The 18268-nt window shown below is 32.5% G+C and overlaps 1 protein-coding gene across 1 annotated transcript in view; it reads left to right on the plus strand.

Moving 5' to 3' along the window:
• Positions 1-18268, plus strand: part of LOC143082228 (cell adhesion molecule DSCAML1-like) — a 67462-nt gene that overhangs the window by 31081 nt on the left and 18113 nt on the right. The window contains exons 6-8 of the mRNA XM_076257812.1: positions 640-891; positions 16797-17090; positions 17426-17534. Of these exons, the coding sequence (XP_076113927.1) occupies positions 640-891; positions 16797-17090; positions 17426-17534 (655 nt within the window). The remainder of the gene's footprint in view (positions 1-639; positions 892-16796; positions 17091-17425; positions 17535-18268) is intronic.

The raw sequence follows: 18268 nt of genomic DNA on the forward strand, positions 1-18268 counted from the left end.
TAAGATAAGATATAGTTTTGACTGTTATATGTTCTCTGTTTGAACATGCAGGAAGACTTGCAAGAATTATCGTTAATTAAAGATTATCGTTGATCATTTTAACTCGATTGCTTTTTTTCGCTTGAACCGGTACGGCGAAAGCAAGAAAAGCAATCGAGTTGACATGACCAATGATGATCTGTTAATCGCTATTTTACCTATGACGACGTTGTCAATTTTATTAGCAACGCCACGTGCCTCCTTAGTTTCTAGCGATAACTGTCCATCTCAAGCGAGTAACATGATATGAAAAAATATCAAAAAAACAGATCAAAGGAAAAATACACAAAATAGCGTTAATGAGTGTTCTATCTTTTTTTATGCATATTTTTCATATTTATTATTTTACATATTTGTTTTATTATTCAGGGGAAATTTCTCAAACAGTTAATACATTGATCCCAAATCCTTAAGCTTTAATTTAATACCCTAGTACTCAAATATGTTACTTACAAACATGGTAACAGATATGCGTAAAAATGTTGTTTAAACGTGTATTTCCTTCTTTTGTATGTTCTTTCTGACCGGGGTCCAATATGTGGTTCTTTACCATACTTGCGTATACTTTATTTAAAACTGAACTTTACATATCAATTACAGATGCTGCAATTAGCGGATACAAAGGTTACCATGAATTAGAAAAAAAAGCAAATGAATCATTTACACTAAAATGTGTAGTTTCTGGTGGAACTACTGTAACCTGGCGACAAAATGGAAAACAACTTAAAGGAGTTAATCAGCTATCGCTGCAAATCAATAAAATAACACGTGTGAATAAAGGAAATTATACATGTGAAACAAATTTGGAAACCGTAACTGTAAGGAGCAGCATATTACACCTTGATGTCAAAGGTGAGACAATCACATGGTTTAAACGATTCAGGGTATGACTTCCAAATATTTGTATGACCGTATCCAAATATTCATTTCATACATCGTAACTGACATCTCGCCCCTTTCTTTCCGAATGTGACCCACCGAATGAGACTTGTCATTGGGTTTGTACTAACAATATCAACATGACGGCTGTCACGTGTGGTATAAGATCTGCTTATACTTACCCGTTTGCAGCACTAGGTATATTCCCCATTATTTAATGGGGTTCGTTTTGCTCAGTCTTTGGTTTTCTATGTTGTGTTTTGTGTACTGGTGGTTGTCTGCAGTTTGTCTTCTTGTTTTAGCTATGGCGTTGTGAGTTTATTTTCGACTTGTTAGTTCGAATGACCCTTTTGTCTCCCTCACCTTTCTTTCATTAAAACATTTTATCTTAGGTTAAAACATTTAACATATATTCCAGACGAAAATCAAGGACCAAAATCGAAAGGACAACACCGAAAAGAAAGTCGAAATTCGAGATCAAATAGTCAAGTAAATATTACACAGATAGATCACAAATCCGACAAACAATATCCACAATAGCAAAAACCGAAACTCACATGCTCGATTTTTATAAAAGAAAAAGATGTGATATGAATGCCAACGAGACAATTCTCCACAAGAGACCAAAATGACACAGACATTAACAATCATATTTATGAAATGACAATGTAAAACTAACAACCTTATTTATGTACCAAAACAAAACACGAACAAAAAACATATACGTAACACATAAACAAACGACAACCACTTAATTATTATCATTTTTCTTCTAATGTACTTTCACACGTCAGAATACTATATTCCTGCTTACTATGAATGAGAGATTTTAAATAAATATGCAATGCATTGTAAATTGGCAGTTTTGATAAAAGCATCTTCTCTACCCTTGCAAAAAATAATAGACTCACCTCCCAATGTCACGTGTAGATTTCATAAGCCTTCATATAATCAAATATTTATAAATAAAATGAAAGTACAGTCAAATTGAATGAAAAAAACATGTAATTTTTAACTTGTTTTTGCAACAAATTCAAAGACAACTTTTCTTACTGTTTTTTTCCAAAATCCCTCTTTTTTGTTATTTTTCCCCACATCCCTCTTTTGTTTTCATTTTCATGTATCCAATTTTATCACTTCTAATATCCATCATCCACATAATTATTCATTCTATATTCCTAATCCAATCATATTTTTATTTTTATTTTTATTGTACTTCGTGCCCGGATTTTCTGAATGTGCATTTTCAAAGTCAGAAACCCTATATGTTAGTAGTTGTTTTCGGTTGCTGTAGGTCATTTTTTTTTTGTTTTATTTGTTTAGCATATACATGTATATATATGTATTAGGGCTTTGGTCTTCTTGTTTAAGTATAATGATTTATGGCCTGCTGACGCTTGAAATACGGTATAGGTTTTGCTCATCGATAGAAGCCGTCTAATTTAGTCTTTTTGAAATACAGTTATTTTAAATTGCTTGGTATAAAGGTATACTGTGTATCAACGTAGTATGTTCCATAAGGAATAGTGTGTCGTGTATGAACAATGGTGTATTGCTTATCAATTTAGTATTTTGATTAAAAAACGGAATTGTGTTTATATGTTCACACGTTGTTTTTTTTCATCGATGTTGTATTTAAATACTGTTGTTTAGTTGTTTTTACTTTTCGAACTTATTGTTCTCGGTTTCCTCTTTTTATATCTGCATTCTCTTATTTTAAATGTGTCCTTAGATGTTCTTAATATTCCAATAGAAAAATCTTTTATTCAATTTCATGTCAACTTTAAATGGCTTTGCTGTTTAAATAATTAACAAAAGGCACCGTCATTTACACTGAGATTTTTTTTCAAATCTGTACGAGATCAATTGACGCGCTCATAATATTGCTTAACTTTTCTATATTTAGCAGATCAAAATTCGCCTGCAAATTTAAGACATTTAATTTTGGTCAACACGTATGAGAAAGGTCGAGGTTAGTTAGGAAGATGCAATAGTACTCCCTTGTACAATGATTGCAATCTAACACCTAAACGTCTATAGGAGAAGGAATATAATGGCAGTACCATTGGACTTCCTCAATTAATAATTCGGACACTTAACTTTCAAATTACAAAATTGTGTGATTGATTGTTCTCTACATTCGTGCGTCTCAGTATTTTGTTTCTAATCAAAAGTTTGCAAGGTGTTTGTTCATGTATCAGAAATCAGCATTGATTAACATAACTATAATTTTCAAATGAAAAAATACATCTGGCATGCATAATTTCAGATTTTATGAGGGCGCAAAGCGCCCGAAATGAAATATTGATTATATGATAAGATTAGAGTGAGATATCAAATCTGAAATTATATTTCTAAGATTTTCGTGAGATATAATAATGCACGTTTAAAGCAAGCTTACCATTTCTAAAACTTTATCTGCAAAACCCGCTTTTTCAATAGTCCTAAAATAAAATTTATTAAACGTTCTAGTATTGGACCAATCTGCCATGGACATAATATCATCCGTATTGATGCCACTCGTCGCTGCCTTGCTAGTTGAGACCATGCGACAAGAATGTGCTTGACACAATGAGATGTCGATTCCTGCCTCCTTCATGACCCATTTAATTCAATTTCCAACTGTCTGTGAAGATAAACCTTTAAAAGGTTTCTTAATTGACCTTAATAAAGGATCAGGTTCATGTTTACTAACAGGCCTTATATGTTCCGTTCTCAATTCATATTCATGTATACAAGAAATACACATAATGTTTTCTTTGAAAATTTGCAGTATTTCACTGATCTGTTATTGCAATCTTTTTGTGTTTTAGACAGACCTGGTAAATGAAAAATTATACTACTTTTGTTTCTGGACATGAATCTTCTGTCTAACCTTGCAATTTCAGATATCCTTTTAGGCGCTGCTAAAGCCAATAAAATTGATAATGTTTTTCCTAAAACTGAAAAATCAAGTTTTTTGTTTATTGGTAAAGCGGATAAATATTAAAGAACAATATCCAAATCCCATGAAAATTGGTATTTTGGTAAATGTGGGTTATTTTGTCGAACACGTTTCATTAATTGTTTTACTATAGGTAATTGACTAATTGGGACACCATCGATATATGGCAGGATTGAAGATATGGCCGAACGGTGAACATTTAAAGTTCTGTATTGATACCCCTCTTTATACACCCAAGTCAAAAACTCTAAGATAGCGGCCAAAGGTGCTGAAAAGGGATCAATTTCCCGTGAGTTACACCAGCTAGACCACTTATTCCAGGCACTGTCGTAAGAAGATCTTGTTCCCGATTTCCAAGACCCAAGAAATAATTCTTCAGTTTCCTCTGAAGTTCCAATTGAGTTAAATGATCTCCGGAGACCGTTCACCCCTTCTAGTTTTAATGTTTTGTTCAGAATCAGTGGTTGTGGCTCTTTCATGGGAGACAATACAGTGTTGTGACTCATGGGAAGTAAACACTGGGTAATCTACTGACATTTGAAGTAACAGAGGGTACCAAGCCTGGGATTGCCAAACTGGAGTTATCAGAATTATCTGACTGTTTTCCTCCCGAACTTTCGCCAGACACGTACTTATTAGACAGAACGGGGGAAAAGCATAACCCTTTATCTCTCTCCAGGATTGGAGAAAAGCATCTACCGCTTTCGCTTGGGGATCTGGCTTCCAGCTGAAATATTGATTCAGGTGAGTATTTGTCCTGTCTGCAAACAGATCTACATTGCAAGGGCCTATGCGTTTCATGAGACTTTTGAAAAGTATCGGACTTAACCGCCAATTGCTGAAATCCGCATAATGCCTGCTTTCCCAGTCTGCTATAACATTGCTTTTTCCTGGTATATAGTCCGCAGTGATTGTTGATTGCATTTGAAGACACCAATCCCAAAACTGATTTTTTTTTTTTTTTTTTTTTTTTTTAATAAATAATGTCTTTATTGCACTTTTCTTTGCTGTTGTAACAAATTACTCGACCTACAGCAGTTGGCCGAGTATCCCTGTGAATTAGTCACTGGATAACCAGGGAATTTATTCAGTGAATTAATATATAAGATCATAGTTTGTTAGTTTTACAGTTCATGGTTATTACATACATTTTACAAACTATATTGTTTCATAATTACGGAAAGTGTACAGTTTTGTCCGGTTTTGTTTCTAAAGATTAAAACTTTATGATCGTTGACCTTTAACCTTATTGATGAAAACCGTTGAAGCTTGTTGATCAATTGTCCGGATTAATTTATATGTTTTATTGATGCACACGAACAACTTAAACTTTAGTTAAAAATTACATGTGGTAAGTTTCGACGTTGTAGTTGGAAATTCATTTGATTAAGTGATAAAGTGTGTATAAAAGTATTTTGAGACAAAATTCTGTACATTTTCACAAAGCATGCTGTTTTGGTATATTACCACGTGCTCAGATATATTGTCAACTTTTGCTACACAAATTCTATACATAAAAAAAATATTGTATCTAGCTATTCATGATCATATGTATCTTTTTACATCATTTAAAAATTTGCTGTTTTTAGCATTAATATATATGTTAATTTCGTATGTGTTTAAAAATTCATTTCTAAAAACTGTATAAGCGTCTATGTTTTTTTGTTTATAATTTGATATATGAGTGCTTTTATGAATTGAATATAATAAGACAGTAAGGAGGAGATTTATATCATTATACATAGGATCATGTATTTTATAGCCCAGTACTAAAGTTTTAAAATTAAAAATATGTGACCCAATTTTGATTTTGCTTACAAGTACATATATTTTCTTCCAAAATTCATGAAAGAATTGACATTTGAGAAAAAAGTGTTCGTAATCTTCAGTCACATTACACAAGTCACACATACTTGTTTCTTGTATGTGCCATTGTAGTAATAATTGTTTACATGGTAGGATGAAATGGAGTAATTTCCATCTTAACATTTTATATTTGTTATTAATTAAATAGGTAAAAGTAAATTGAAGCACATTATTTATTGGAGTGATTGATTCTAGATTGAAGATGTTTTTCCATTTGGAGAACCCTAGTGGTCTCTCCTCATTTTTGTTATTTAAATAGTTATATATATATCTTTGGATGACATGTTTTCAATTAGTTCTGTTTTTTTGTTAACAATCAAGGACAAGTTTAATTTTGTTTTTACAGAAGTTTTCAAAGATTTGTCAGATTTTAATGTACTAACCCATTCTTTTGGAATACAATTTTTCAATTTTAAAAGTTCTGAGATCCAATTGGTTTTTGAGGTTAGTTTCTCCAATATAAGTTTTTGTGATATGTGCCCTTTTTGGTCAATTATATCATTAATGAAAATAATACCATCTTTTATCCAATTTGGGTAAACTAAACATTTTCCTTTAAATTTTATATTTTTATTACCCCACAACATTTGCTGCCTAATATTTCTAAAATTTATGATAGGTGTATTACTTGTTGGTGTATTATATGCTTCATACCAGCTCTTTAATATGTTCAAGTAAAATGTGGGTAGAACATTACTTAAATTAGGTAATGATTTTATGTTGTCAGGCATCATATGAAATATAAGGTTGTTTTTACCAAATTTATTGAAATAATATGTTGGAATGACTTTCCAATTAGCAAATTCTTTTGCCGTTAATCGTTTAACCCATGAAATATTTAGTGCATTTAAGAAGCAATCAATGTCTGTCATTTTTAGCCCTCCATTTGTGTAATCTTTGGTAAGTATTGAACGTTTTACCTTTTCTTGTTTAATATTCCATATAAAATTATAAACAAGTTTTTTAAAATCTTTTATGTACATTTGGGGTATTGAAACAACCGAAGCCAAAAAAGTAAGATTAGGTAAAATAAGCGACTTAACAACTGTTATTCGTCCTATCATGGTTAAAATAGGTAAAAAACTGATTTTTTAGGGAATTTAGTCTTTTTGACACCGTTCCCCCATTTTGTTTACATATACAATTGCTGTTGTGTTGTCCATTTGTATAAGAATATGCTTGTTTTGTAGATTTTTGGCATAAGATTGTACTGCGAACATTGCTGCTTTTAGTTCGAGTTGATTTATATGGAGGGGTTTTTCCTCGTCTATTCAAAGCCCACCTATACTTATCTGTTGACATGTTGCTCCCCATCCCGACAGACTTGCATCCGACTGAATGGTTAAATGGGGTTCTGGTCTTAGTAACGCTTTCCCGTTCCAAGACCCCAGCTTGGTTACCCACCAATGCAACTCGTTCTTAACTTCCTCGTTTAACTGGATTTGGTGATCGTAATGGCCCCCAAATGCAGGGCTTTTGTTTTCAATATTTGTAAACTGCGATAATGCTGAGGACCTGGAAGGACAGCTTGATTGGTTGCTGTTAACTGACCTATCAACTGAGCTAAATCTCTTGCTGACACTTTCTTGTTTTCTAGCATTAATTTTGAACTGTTCGTTATTTTCTCTACCTTCTCTTTCGGGAGAGACAAAGTCAACAACTTTGAGTTTACTGATAACCCAGAAACTCCATTGTTTGTGAAGGTTCCATTACGGACTTGTTTGTATTGATCAGAAAACCTAAGCCCCTAAATATTGACAAAACTGTTGAGAGATCTGACAAAATTTTCTAATTTGACTGATTCATTATTAGAATATCGTCTAGGTAAACTATCAGACGTAACCTACACGTCTCAATAAAGTCATGGGAACCTTCATCAGTTTTGTGAATATTCTTGGGGCTACTGCAATCCCAAACGGGAGGGACCTGAATTCCATTATTTTTCCCTGCCAAAACAATCTGAGGTATTTTCTGTGTTCTTTTGCTATTTGCAATGTCAAATATGCATCGGTTAGGTCTATTTTTAACATCCAATCTTTCTTCAAAAGATGATCTTTTAACAAATGAATTACCTCCATTTTGAAATGTTCGAAACGTAAAAAAACATTTAGGCCTTTTATATTTATAACAGGTCTTTGACCCCCTTTCTTCTTTGGTACCAGGAAAATGTTGCTTATGAACGAATCCTTTGTCAGGAAAGACTGTGTTATGGCCTTCTTGTTCTAAAGTCCTGTTATTTCTTTGTTTATCAAATCCTGATTCTCTTGATTGAAAAGGCTTGATTTGGTATTTGATTTTGGTAAGGTGTTGCTAAGAAATCTAATTTTATTCCTTTTACGCACTGGAGAACCCAATGATCTTTTGTAATTGAGTTCCAATTCTGTAGGAAAAGACTTACCCTTCCCCCTACAGGAATATAATTTTGATTGATAATGCAATTCACTGGTAATTGGAAATAGTTTTGTATATGACTTAAAGTTTTCTCTTGACCTATCCGTTCTATCGGTTTGCAGGTTTCTTGAACACTTGGTTGTTCTGAGGTTGAGTCTGGATTTGGTTCTGGGTCTGGTTCTGGCGCTGACCATAACTGTTCCCCTGTCTGTTCTGTGACTGGTTTCCCAGCCAAGGTCTCTTTCCTGAAACTTGTGGATGGAGAGCTTGTATGCCGCCCACAGACTGCAGGTTGTTTGTGGGCCCCTGCTGAAAAAACTGATAATTTTTTCTATTAAAATGAGGTTTACCAGCATGTTTTTTCTTGTTAGAAAACAACAACATTTCTCTAAGTTCTTTGTTATCCTTGTTTTCTATAGCCAAAGACTTTAGAAATTTATTACCAAAAAGTTTACCCTTAGATTTTGCCAAAGCTTTCTTGCCTTTCTTCTCATTTAAAAAATCTAGACTATCTGACATTGTTTTAACTAACATTGCTTTTCTCCTGTCAGTGTTATAAACATAGTGAGCATTACCTGCTAGCACAATAGCCCTCTGTGTTAACTGAATTACATCAGAAGGGTCCATACCTTGATTATCTTTCTTAATCCTATGTGCTTCAGACCATAAACGGGACAGAGGACCCATAACATCTAGAATGCGTAGCTGTGTGTTAATTTTACTTCTCTCTAATCTAGCATTCCACTTTCTACCTCGAAAATAATTTTTCTTTAAACATCTATCTGTTTCAACAGCCTTTAATCCTTTAGACGAAGGAATAGGCCAATTCAAAGACATATCTTGTCTCGTCTTTTTACTTTTACCCTTTAGAGCATACTTCTCTATATATTTGGTGACATGAGATGGTACTTTTTCTTTTTTATCTTTAGACAAAGAAGGTTCTGGGTTAAACGCTTCACTGTCTTCTGAACTCTCTGATTCAGAGTTACTAGAAGATGATTCACTGCTACTAGTATTTTCAGAGGAACTGCTAGAATGATTAAAAACTTTCCTGTGTTTAATCTTACCTTTTCTGCTAGGTACGGAGTCGTCCCGTTTCCGTTTAAGGTTTTTGGTATCTAGATCAGACCAACTCTGTCTGACATCTTCTTCTGTCCCGTCGACAAACGACATTTCATCATCTTGACGAGAAGAGATATTTCTCCTCGTCTTGTGAGAAGAGCCCAAAGACTCGACTGCCTTATCAGTTTCTACCGCCACTGCGGTAAAACTTACATTTTCTTCAATGACCCTATGGTCTTCCGAATCAAGTGCACCGCTCTCTCGAGACGGTGTTACCATCCCTAACGGGGTGTCATTGAGTTGGGCGTTAGCCAAGCTAAATAATAATCCCACTAACCTTTAAATAATTTGGAAAAAAAATTCTTTACTCAAAGAGAGCTAAATTGAAAGTCGATCTATTGTAGCCCGAGGTATACAATGTTACCTATGGGCATGCGCAGTAAGGTATTACCTGGATTGTAACATTTTTTATTCATGGGTGTACTTTAAAGAGCTGTTATTTGATTAGAATTGAAGGTCAATGCATTATTATATCTCACGAAAATCTTAGAAATATAATCTATGCAATAGTGTATATTTTCCGAATAACCGATTTACCATTTATCGTTTTCTTTACTCAAAGAGAGCTAAATTGAAAGTCGATCTATTGTAGCCCGAGGTATACAATGTTACCTATGGGCATGCGCAGTAAGGTATTACCTGGATTGTAACATTTTTTATTCATGGGTGTACTTTAAAGAGCTGTTATTTGATTAGAATTGAAGGTCAATGCATTATTATATCTCACGAAAATCTTAGAAATATAATCTATGCAATAGTGTATATTTTCCGAATAACCGATTTACCATTTATCGTTTTTTTTTAAGGTCAATTGTGCATTAAAACCGACACAGTTGAACATTGATATGGTCATAATAAAAATCAAGTGTAAACAAAACTTAAATTTTTGAAATACTAAGGCTTTTCTGTCTCAGGATTATATTACCTTAGCTGTATTTGGGAAAACTTTGTTTGGTCCACAATGCTTTTCAAATTTGTACTTTATTTTGGCCTTTTTAACTTTTTTTATTCGAGCGAAAACAAAATGTCAAATCTGGTATCTTTGATGAGTTTATTTGAAGGGTTGTACAACCATAAAACATTCAAATGATTACAAAATCGAAAAAAGGACACATTCATTTAGCAGATATACACTATGCTCCTCAATGCTCGTCAACTTCGTACTTTATTTGGCCTTTTGAACTTTTTTTTGATTTGAGCTTCACTGATGAGTCTTTTGTAGACGAAACGTGCGTCTGGCGTAAAAACAAAATTTTATCATGGTATCTATGATGAGTTTATCTAGTATCAGTAATAGAATTATCTAATATATCATGTTTTGTATACGTAATACACAAAAGTGCTCGCTTGAAATTTAGGTTCAGAGTGCAGTTGATTTGCAATTCGGACAAAATAGAGATAGTACACTTTAATTTTTTTTATAACTGTTTCAAATCAACTTGGATTTTCATCAAACTATGCAGCTATCTTAGATATATATCAAGCTTACTAAATCCCATTTCATTTAGTTTTTTGTTGTATTGCTATATTGTATTATATATCTAAGATAGCTGCATAGTTTGATGAAAATCCAAGTTGATTTGAAAAATTTATAAAAAAAATTAAAGTGTACTATCTCTATTTTGTCCGAATTGCAAATCCTAGCTTTTTTAACAAGATTACTTTAATTCTTAAATTTTACAGCAAAACAACAAAAAACTAAATGAAATGGGATTCAGTAAGCTTGATATATATCTAAGATACCCTACTAAAAATGGAATCCCGTACAAATCCCAAATGGGAATTCCAGTAAATTCCACTGGTTTCCACTGGACAATTTTGTCGGGATTTGTGGAATCCCAGTGATATTTTTGAAGTTCAACTGGGATTCAATTAAATCCCTGTGGAATTTCGGGGCATTTTCCACTGGTATTTTAATAAATTCCAGTGGGATTTCCTTGTTACTTGTTACCTTTGATATTCTTTAGAAAGAAGATTAAGGATTCATACTGTGAAGGATTTTTTTTACTCGTGTAGTAATTTTGACTCTAGATATATATATCTCCCCTAGTAGTGGAAAGATGATCCCAAATTGTCAAGCCTGTGCTAGTATCTGATCATAGACTTTGCAATGTCAAAATACAGAGTGAATCTACCGAGTTAAGAAAGATTGGCAAAATGTGTTGCTCTTTTGGGTACACCAAGTAAATGTTTACAAAATTTCATGCGTAGTCTTTCTGAAAGAATCTTAGGATAAGCCTGATCTACATTTGTAGTCATAGATTTAGTTTTTGTTTTTTTGAAAGGGTTGAAATATCCCCAAATTTAAGTACTATATAAGAGATTAGGTTTTATTGTATGCTCAAAAACATGAAGACTGTTTTTTAAACTTGGATTCAGTGACAGAATGTCCTTGCGTAGCTTATAGTAGGCTTTTAACGCCTTATTATAAAATTCTCTCTGAGCGAAGGAAAAACATCCAAATGCACTAAAAGTTATTCCTTAATATTTACAATGTTGAGCACAATCAATAAGTCTGTTATCAAAATAAAAATCATGTTTGATATGTCTGCCTGTCTTGTTAAATACAAGCACCTTGGTTTTAATGGGATTCATTTTCAAACACCGATCTTAATCCATCAAGTTTAATTTGAAGTCCTTTTGCTGAAGTTGAAAAAATGGCAATATCATCAGCATATATATAGTAAAGAATAATCTGGTCGTGAATAAACAACGGCTTGATCAGGGGAACTTTTAATACAATCAGGAAGTTCATTTATACAAATTTTAAACAAATTTGGAATCAAGTTGTCTCCTTGTTTTACTCCAACTTTAGTTCTAAAGAGATCTCTTACCATACTCTTTAACTATATTCAATAGCTTAAGAATAACAGGATAATGACAGTATCAAAAGCCTTCTGGGAATCAACAAAGCAGGCAAACACTCTACCTTCTTTTGTATTACAATACTTATTGATAATAGTTTTTAGAATGAGCATATGGTCAGATGGTCGTGTTTTTTTTGTGGTAAACCCAATTTGGCTATCACCAATGATATGATATTTATCTAAGAATTTACAAAGATGTGTATCTTATTAAAAAAACTTCCTCAATGAATCAGTAATTGTAATTCCTCGATGGTTATTAAGATCGGATGCATCATTCCCTTTGTGAATTTGGAATAAAAAACCTGTGGTGCAGGGTTCATGGTATTTTCCATAAGAAACACAAAGATGTATAGCGGATAGCATTGTACCAATAGGCGTATTCAGAACTTTCTAAAACCACGGGTAATAATTATACCTGAACTTCGAAATTGCACTTTATAATCAGCTTGACTAAATACCAAATGACAATACGACTTCTCAAAATCCAGGCTAAGAATAAGATGTATGTTCTTTAATTCGAGTACGGACCTGCGAATTCGCGGATATGGTCTTGTCTCGATAACGACCCCCATACCATTATTTTGATTCCTTACTTATGCTATCTTGACTTAAAGTATCAATTTTAAATTGTAGATTTTTCTTTTGAATTCCACATAGTAAGTACATACTAGTTTTTAAAAAGTTTATCTTTTCAATACATGCAAAATATAAAGAAAATAAATCAGGATACTGTTATTTCATGTGATGTCAAATTTGTTAAAAGCGCCTTTTCTTAATTCGTAACTAAGAATGATCATAACCAGAGCTGTGTTTTAAAATGAATTCTCAACTTTGGAGAAATTTATATTGTTATTAAACTTAACCGCTTATAATTAGATGCCTCTTGGTCGATTTTATACATTATATTTTAAGTACTTGTAACAGTGACTGGTCATTTCATTTTGTATTGGGTTTTTTTCTCGATTCATTCCAATTTTCTTTCCTTTCACATTTTGCAGGTATCCCTCTCTTCATCCCTTTTAGTTTTTATCATTTAGTGAAATCAACTTCACAAAAATATCATATAATATATTCATATAACAAAAGACACATTTAAAACTCTTGATTTGTCTTATTCGGTCCTATTTAATAAAGAGTTACGACCATCACAATTTTAAGTTACGACCATCCTGAACATTTTTGTTTTTTTAGTTACGACCATCATGCTCGAATTATTGAATGATCATTTTACGAAAATTGGAATGTTCTTATGTATCAAATTTTGTTTCAATATCAACGCACTGACGATTAGTATGTATGAGACAAGCGGTTTGACTGAAACATTTTTTTTACTGCACGAAAATCGGAAAAGAAAAAATTATTACTAGAGTTGTCTCCCATCTTCGGATGGTCGTAACTTTAAGTTACGACCATCCGCTTACCACCAGTGAATATATACTGTATTGTTTTTTATCTTGTCATTTAAATTCCCAATGTATTCCAGATTACATTAAATATTTTCAGACTCTGACACAATTCTTCCTTTAATCTATTTAATTAGAATTTTGTCTTCAAGAAGCACTAGCTAAACAATTATATTTTGGGATTGTTCAATCATTGATGAAAGTGAAATAGGAAATAATAATTTCGATTTTAGAAGCAAACTTGGTTCAATTTTGTCAAAATAATCTAAAAACATTGATGGTGAATTATCCATTTGCAATTTGTAATAATGTGAATTTCAATTTAACCCCTTAGTTAGAAATTGATTATGCATGGTTGATGTGCTATTAAAAGAAAATAATGCAAACACAGAAAGTGAAACAAATCTAAATCATTTGATTGACTTGTTAGATTAAAAAAAAACTTTCTTTTATATTTGATTAGTTTTGAAATCCACATTTGAAGTGAGACTATATTTGTTTTGTCATTCTTACATCTTATTGCTTTCCTTTTCTGGTCGTCTTCGTAAATTGTTCATTTCCATATAACGTGCAGTTACTGATCTCATAATCTGATAGGACAGGAGTTACCAAATTTAAATCAAGCTTCTCTGGAGTTTTTGATGATTTCAATATTCTCTGTAGAATAATCTTGCTCAATTTAACACTATACTTGGCTGCTCCCACATAGGCCATTTCTACAAGTAAAAGCAGGAAAGTCTTTAATGAGATATTGTGTATGTACAAGACTTATTTTGGACAAATATCTTTAGACTTGAGAGTATTTCTGTTTAATATCATCTGATGCATCTGGCGTTTATAAAAATAAATGTTATTAAAGTAAAATCTAAATTTTTCTTATAGCAGATATTAAAACATATGCTCGTAGGATTATGTAGTCACTAAATTTAAACAGTAATTTTACTGCACAACAATTCTAGACAGTTATACTAGACCGGATTGGACTAAATAGTATTCAGGTGTATTATTGTAGTATGTTACCAATTTGGCCAAAAATAAAAATATAGGGATGTGCCATTATTTTAAGATATTTTTTTTTTATCAAAGAATTTCAAAATTGTACACAGGTACAGCTAAAGTCTACATGTCAAAGAAATGATTTATTACCTTCTTTCCACCACTTGCTGAATTGTCATCTTCAGATTCTGCTGAAGGTCCTTGTATTATTGATCCTACAAATAGAAAAACAATTATCCTTTCTTATATTCTCCCCATGGTCTTAACATAGAACAAATGACATAATGTAGGTGTGCTACTCTCTATAACCTTTAACTCTATATATTACATGCATGTATCAAATACAAACATAATTACCAGTATATCATAATTACAATTCATCGGGGAATACATGTGTCTCTTCTTAGACTATAGCCAGAGTCGATGGTCAGAAGGATGACCACACAGGTTATAAGTGCAAACAAATAGTCATACATGTATATGTATATCTTTCAGGTCCATCATCATTTAAAAGGGGGACGAAAGATACCAAAGGGATAGTCAAACTCATAAAGCTAAAAAAAACTGACAACGCCATGGCTAAAAATGTAAAAGACAAACAGAAAAACAATAGTAAACATGACACAACAAAGAAAACTAAAGAATAAACAACACGAACCCCACCAAAAACTAGGGGTGACCTCAGGTGCTCCGGAAGGGTAAACAGATCCTGCGCCACATGTGGCACCCATCGTGTTGCTTATGTGATTACAAATCCGGTAAATAGTCTAATTCGGTAGGTTACATTCATGAAATGGAAGGGGATTGTAGTTACGACGTAAGGAACATATCCGATATCATTTGTGAAACGGTTATTCCATAACGGTCAACCATCAAAATCAGATAAAATTTTTTTAATGAAAATTCTACAAGTCCAACATCCCACTTGAATTATATATATAATTTATAAAATACACATGTCAAAATTCCAGTGGGATAATTTTAAATGACAAAGTACAAATTTCCATTGAAAAATATAGAAATAATCCAGTGGAAATGCCACTGAGATCCCATCGGGATAAACTTCCCATTGGGATTCCACTGACAGTCCAAAACATTCCAGTGAGATACCACTGGATTTTTCCCCCCACTGGGATTCCAGTGAATCTCAATGGTATCCCACTGGAATTCCAAGTACATTTTCAGTAGGGTAGCTGCATAGTTTGATGAAAATCCAAGTTGATTTGAAAAAGTTATAAAAAAAATTAAAGTGTACTATCTCTATTTTGTCCAAATTGCAAATCCTAGCTTTTTTTTACCAAGATTACTCTAATTCTTAAATTTTACAGCAACACAACAAAAAACTAAATGAAATGGGATTCAGTAAGCTTGATATATATCTAAGATAGCTACATAGTTTGATGAAAATCCAAGTTGATTTGAAAAAGTTATAAAAACAATTAAAGATGCCTATCTGAATTTTTATATAATAATTTTTATTTTGACATATTGTAAATTTAATTCTTTCATTTCACGGCAATAAATCAAACTACCTAATAAGCTTGAATTATGTAAGATCAATATTAAATTTAGTTAGATGGGCTGATTTACACCAGTTAAAACTAAACTTGAAGGTCAAGACTAGTCGAGACAGGTCGAGACTGTTTGAGACTGAGTCGAGACTAGTCGAGACAGGTCGAGACTAGTCAAGACAGGTCAAGACAGGTTGAGCCTTGGTCAAGACTATTTCAGACTTCACAAAGATCATCAAGTACTGAATCAGACTAATTAAGTAAAGTCGAGACCTAGTCGAGTACACTTAAGTACAGTTAAGTACAGTCGAGACAATGTCGAGACTAGTCTAGTAAAATGTGTGCTCGATTTTACTGGTCGAGCACAAAAACTTGTCAATTCAGACTCTGAGCAGTTTGTAGTGTTATTTTCTTCTATTAGTATTCCACATTTAGATCTTCTTAACTTTAATCTACCAAATATTCGATATATATCATTTTGAGATATAGTACCATTTGTCATTGTATATGCATATTTTAAACGAGATTATATATTTATATATATATATACGTAAGCAGACGAGTTAAGAGTATAAAAAGGTTGGCATAACACATCTAAGGTAAAAGTTTGCATACACATAGAACAGAAATTGTACATGTATTTCATTTAAAATAATTATGAAAAGGAATGAACCAAAAAATTTGTAAAAAAAAATAATGAGATCTCCTTAGCTTGCATTGTATTTCACTAGATTGTCCGTTATTGATATATTTAAATTTAAATTATTCTTTCTTTAAGATATTCCATGGGTATCTTTACCACATGAAACAAAGGAGGTTATAAAAGGCAGCGATACTGTACTAGACTGCTCCTATGATTCATACCCAAAACCAACGAAGATTTATTGGAAGAAGGATGACGATATCATAAAACAATCAAACACCTTCAGAACGACATATAATGATAGTTCAGTGGAAATTTCTGTGTTAGTTTTACATGACATAAATCAAAGGGATGCTGGAAATTATGTCTGTGTCGTGGAAAATTCTTTTGGCACTGGATACAGTAAGATACTGCAAATGACAATTAAAGGTATTTCTTTTTTGTTCAAAAATTTTTTTTGTCTCAAAAGAATCGAAATAAGTTGGCGAAAAATACCAGAGGAATATTCAAACTTAGAATATAAAAATAAACTGACAACACCATGACTCAAACAGAAAAAAAAAACAAACACACAAAAAAATGAAAAAAAAGCCCTCTCCCTCCTCCTCCTCCTTCTTGCCCTTTTCTTTGGGGTTAACATTATTGAGTATTTATAGTTTTACAGGAATCTTTCGATGCCGATATCAAATTACAGAATTTAAAAAAAAGTACTTTTATTTAAAATCAGAAATAATTGAAAATCTGTTCTTTTTTTGTATTTATAGATACACCGTCTTCTGAAAGAAAGGAAAATGCCTATACGAAGCCATTGATTATATCTCTGCCGATGATCGGTACTATTCTGGTTTTTGTTGGTCTGATGGTTTGTTACAAGTAAGTAATGCATGTTGTAGATATTCAAATATCACATTTTGAAAATAATTCAGAAATAAATAAGAAAAAAAATACGTAATATGTGTATTTCTAGAAAAAGAAATAAACTTCAAGAACTTTAAAAGCAGTTTGTGTTTGAATCGGCCGACTAAGCAGTCAACAATGATGTCGTGGTATGCCGTTATACTATACGGACGCTCTTAAGAATGAAACTTTAAATTCATCTACACGCAACTCCGTGTGCTCTACAGAAATTCACACAGTAAATAAACATATCATATGCAACATTACAGCCTAATGCCTTTTCTGAATATTTTAGGATCCCTACTTTGTATTAGTTACATAACCTAAAACCAAACCGTAAAATATCGTGATTAAAACCGATATACAAACATGATAAATACGCAGACATTATCGAGTGCAAAATAACATTCCTTGTGACTGTTTATAAAAAAAAACCAATTCAATGGATAGATTAATATTATGAATATGTTTTGTCGTTAGAATTATATATAAGTAAAAAATATTGAATATATATGCACATGTACAGACAAAGTGTGTTAATGCATGCGAAGGAAGATGTCAAGACAGTTGCATCTCCCATGCAGAGGTTTATATCTTGACTCTCTCTCAAGGACCGATATCTCTGCATGGGAGGTTGAACATTTTGCGGGGAAATATAATGCCAACTCAAATCCAATCTATTAGAAAAATCGAATAATTACAGAAGAGTG

The sequence above is a fragment of the Mytilus galloprovincialis genome, chromosome 7, assembly GCF_965363235.1.
Source record: "Mytilus galloprovincialis chromosome 7, xbMytGall1.hap1.1, whole genome shotgun sequence".
Taxonomy (NCBI): domain Eukaryota; kingdom Metazoa; phylum Mollusca; class Bivalvia; order Mytilida; family Mytilidae; genus Mytilus; species Mytilus galloprovincialis.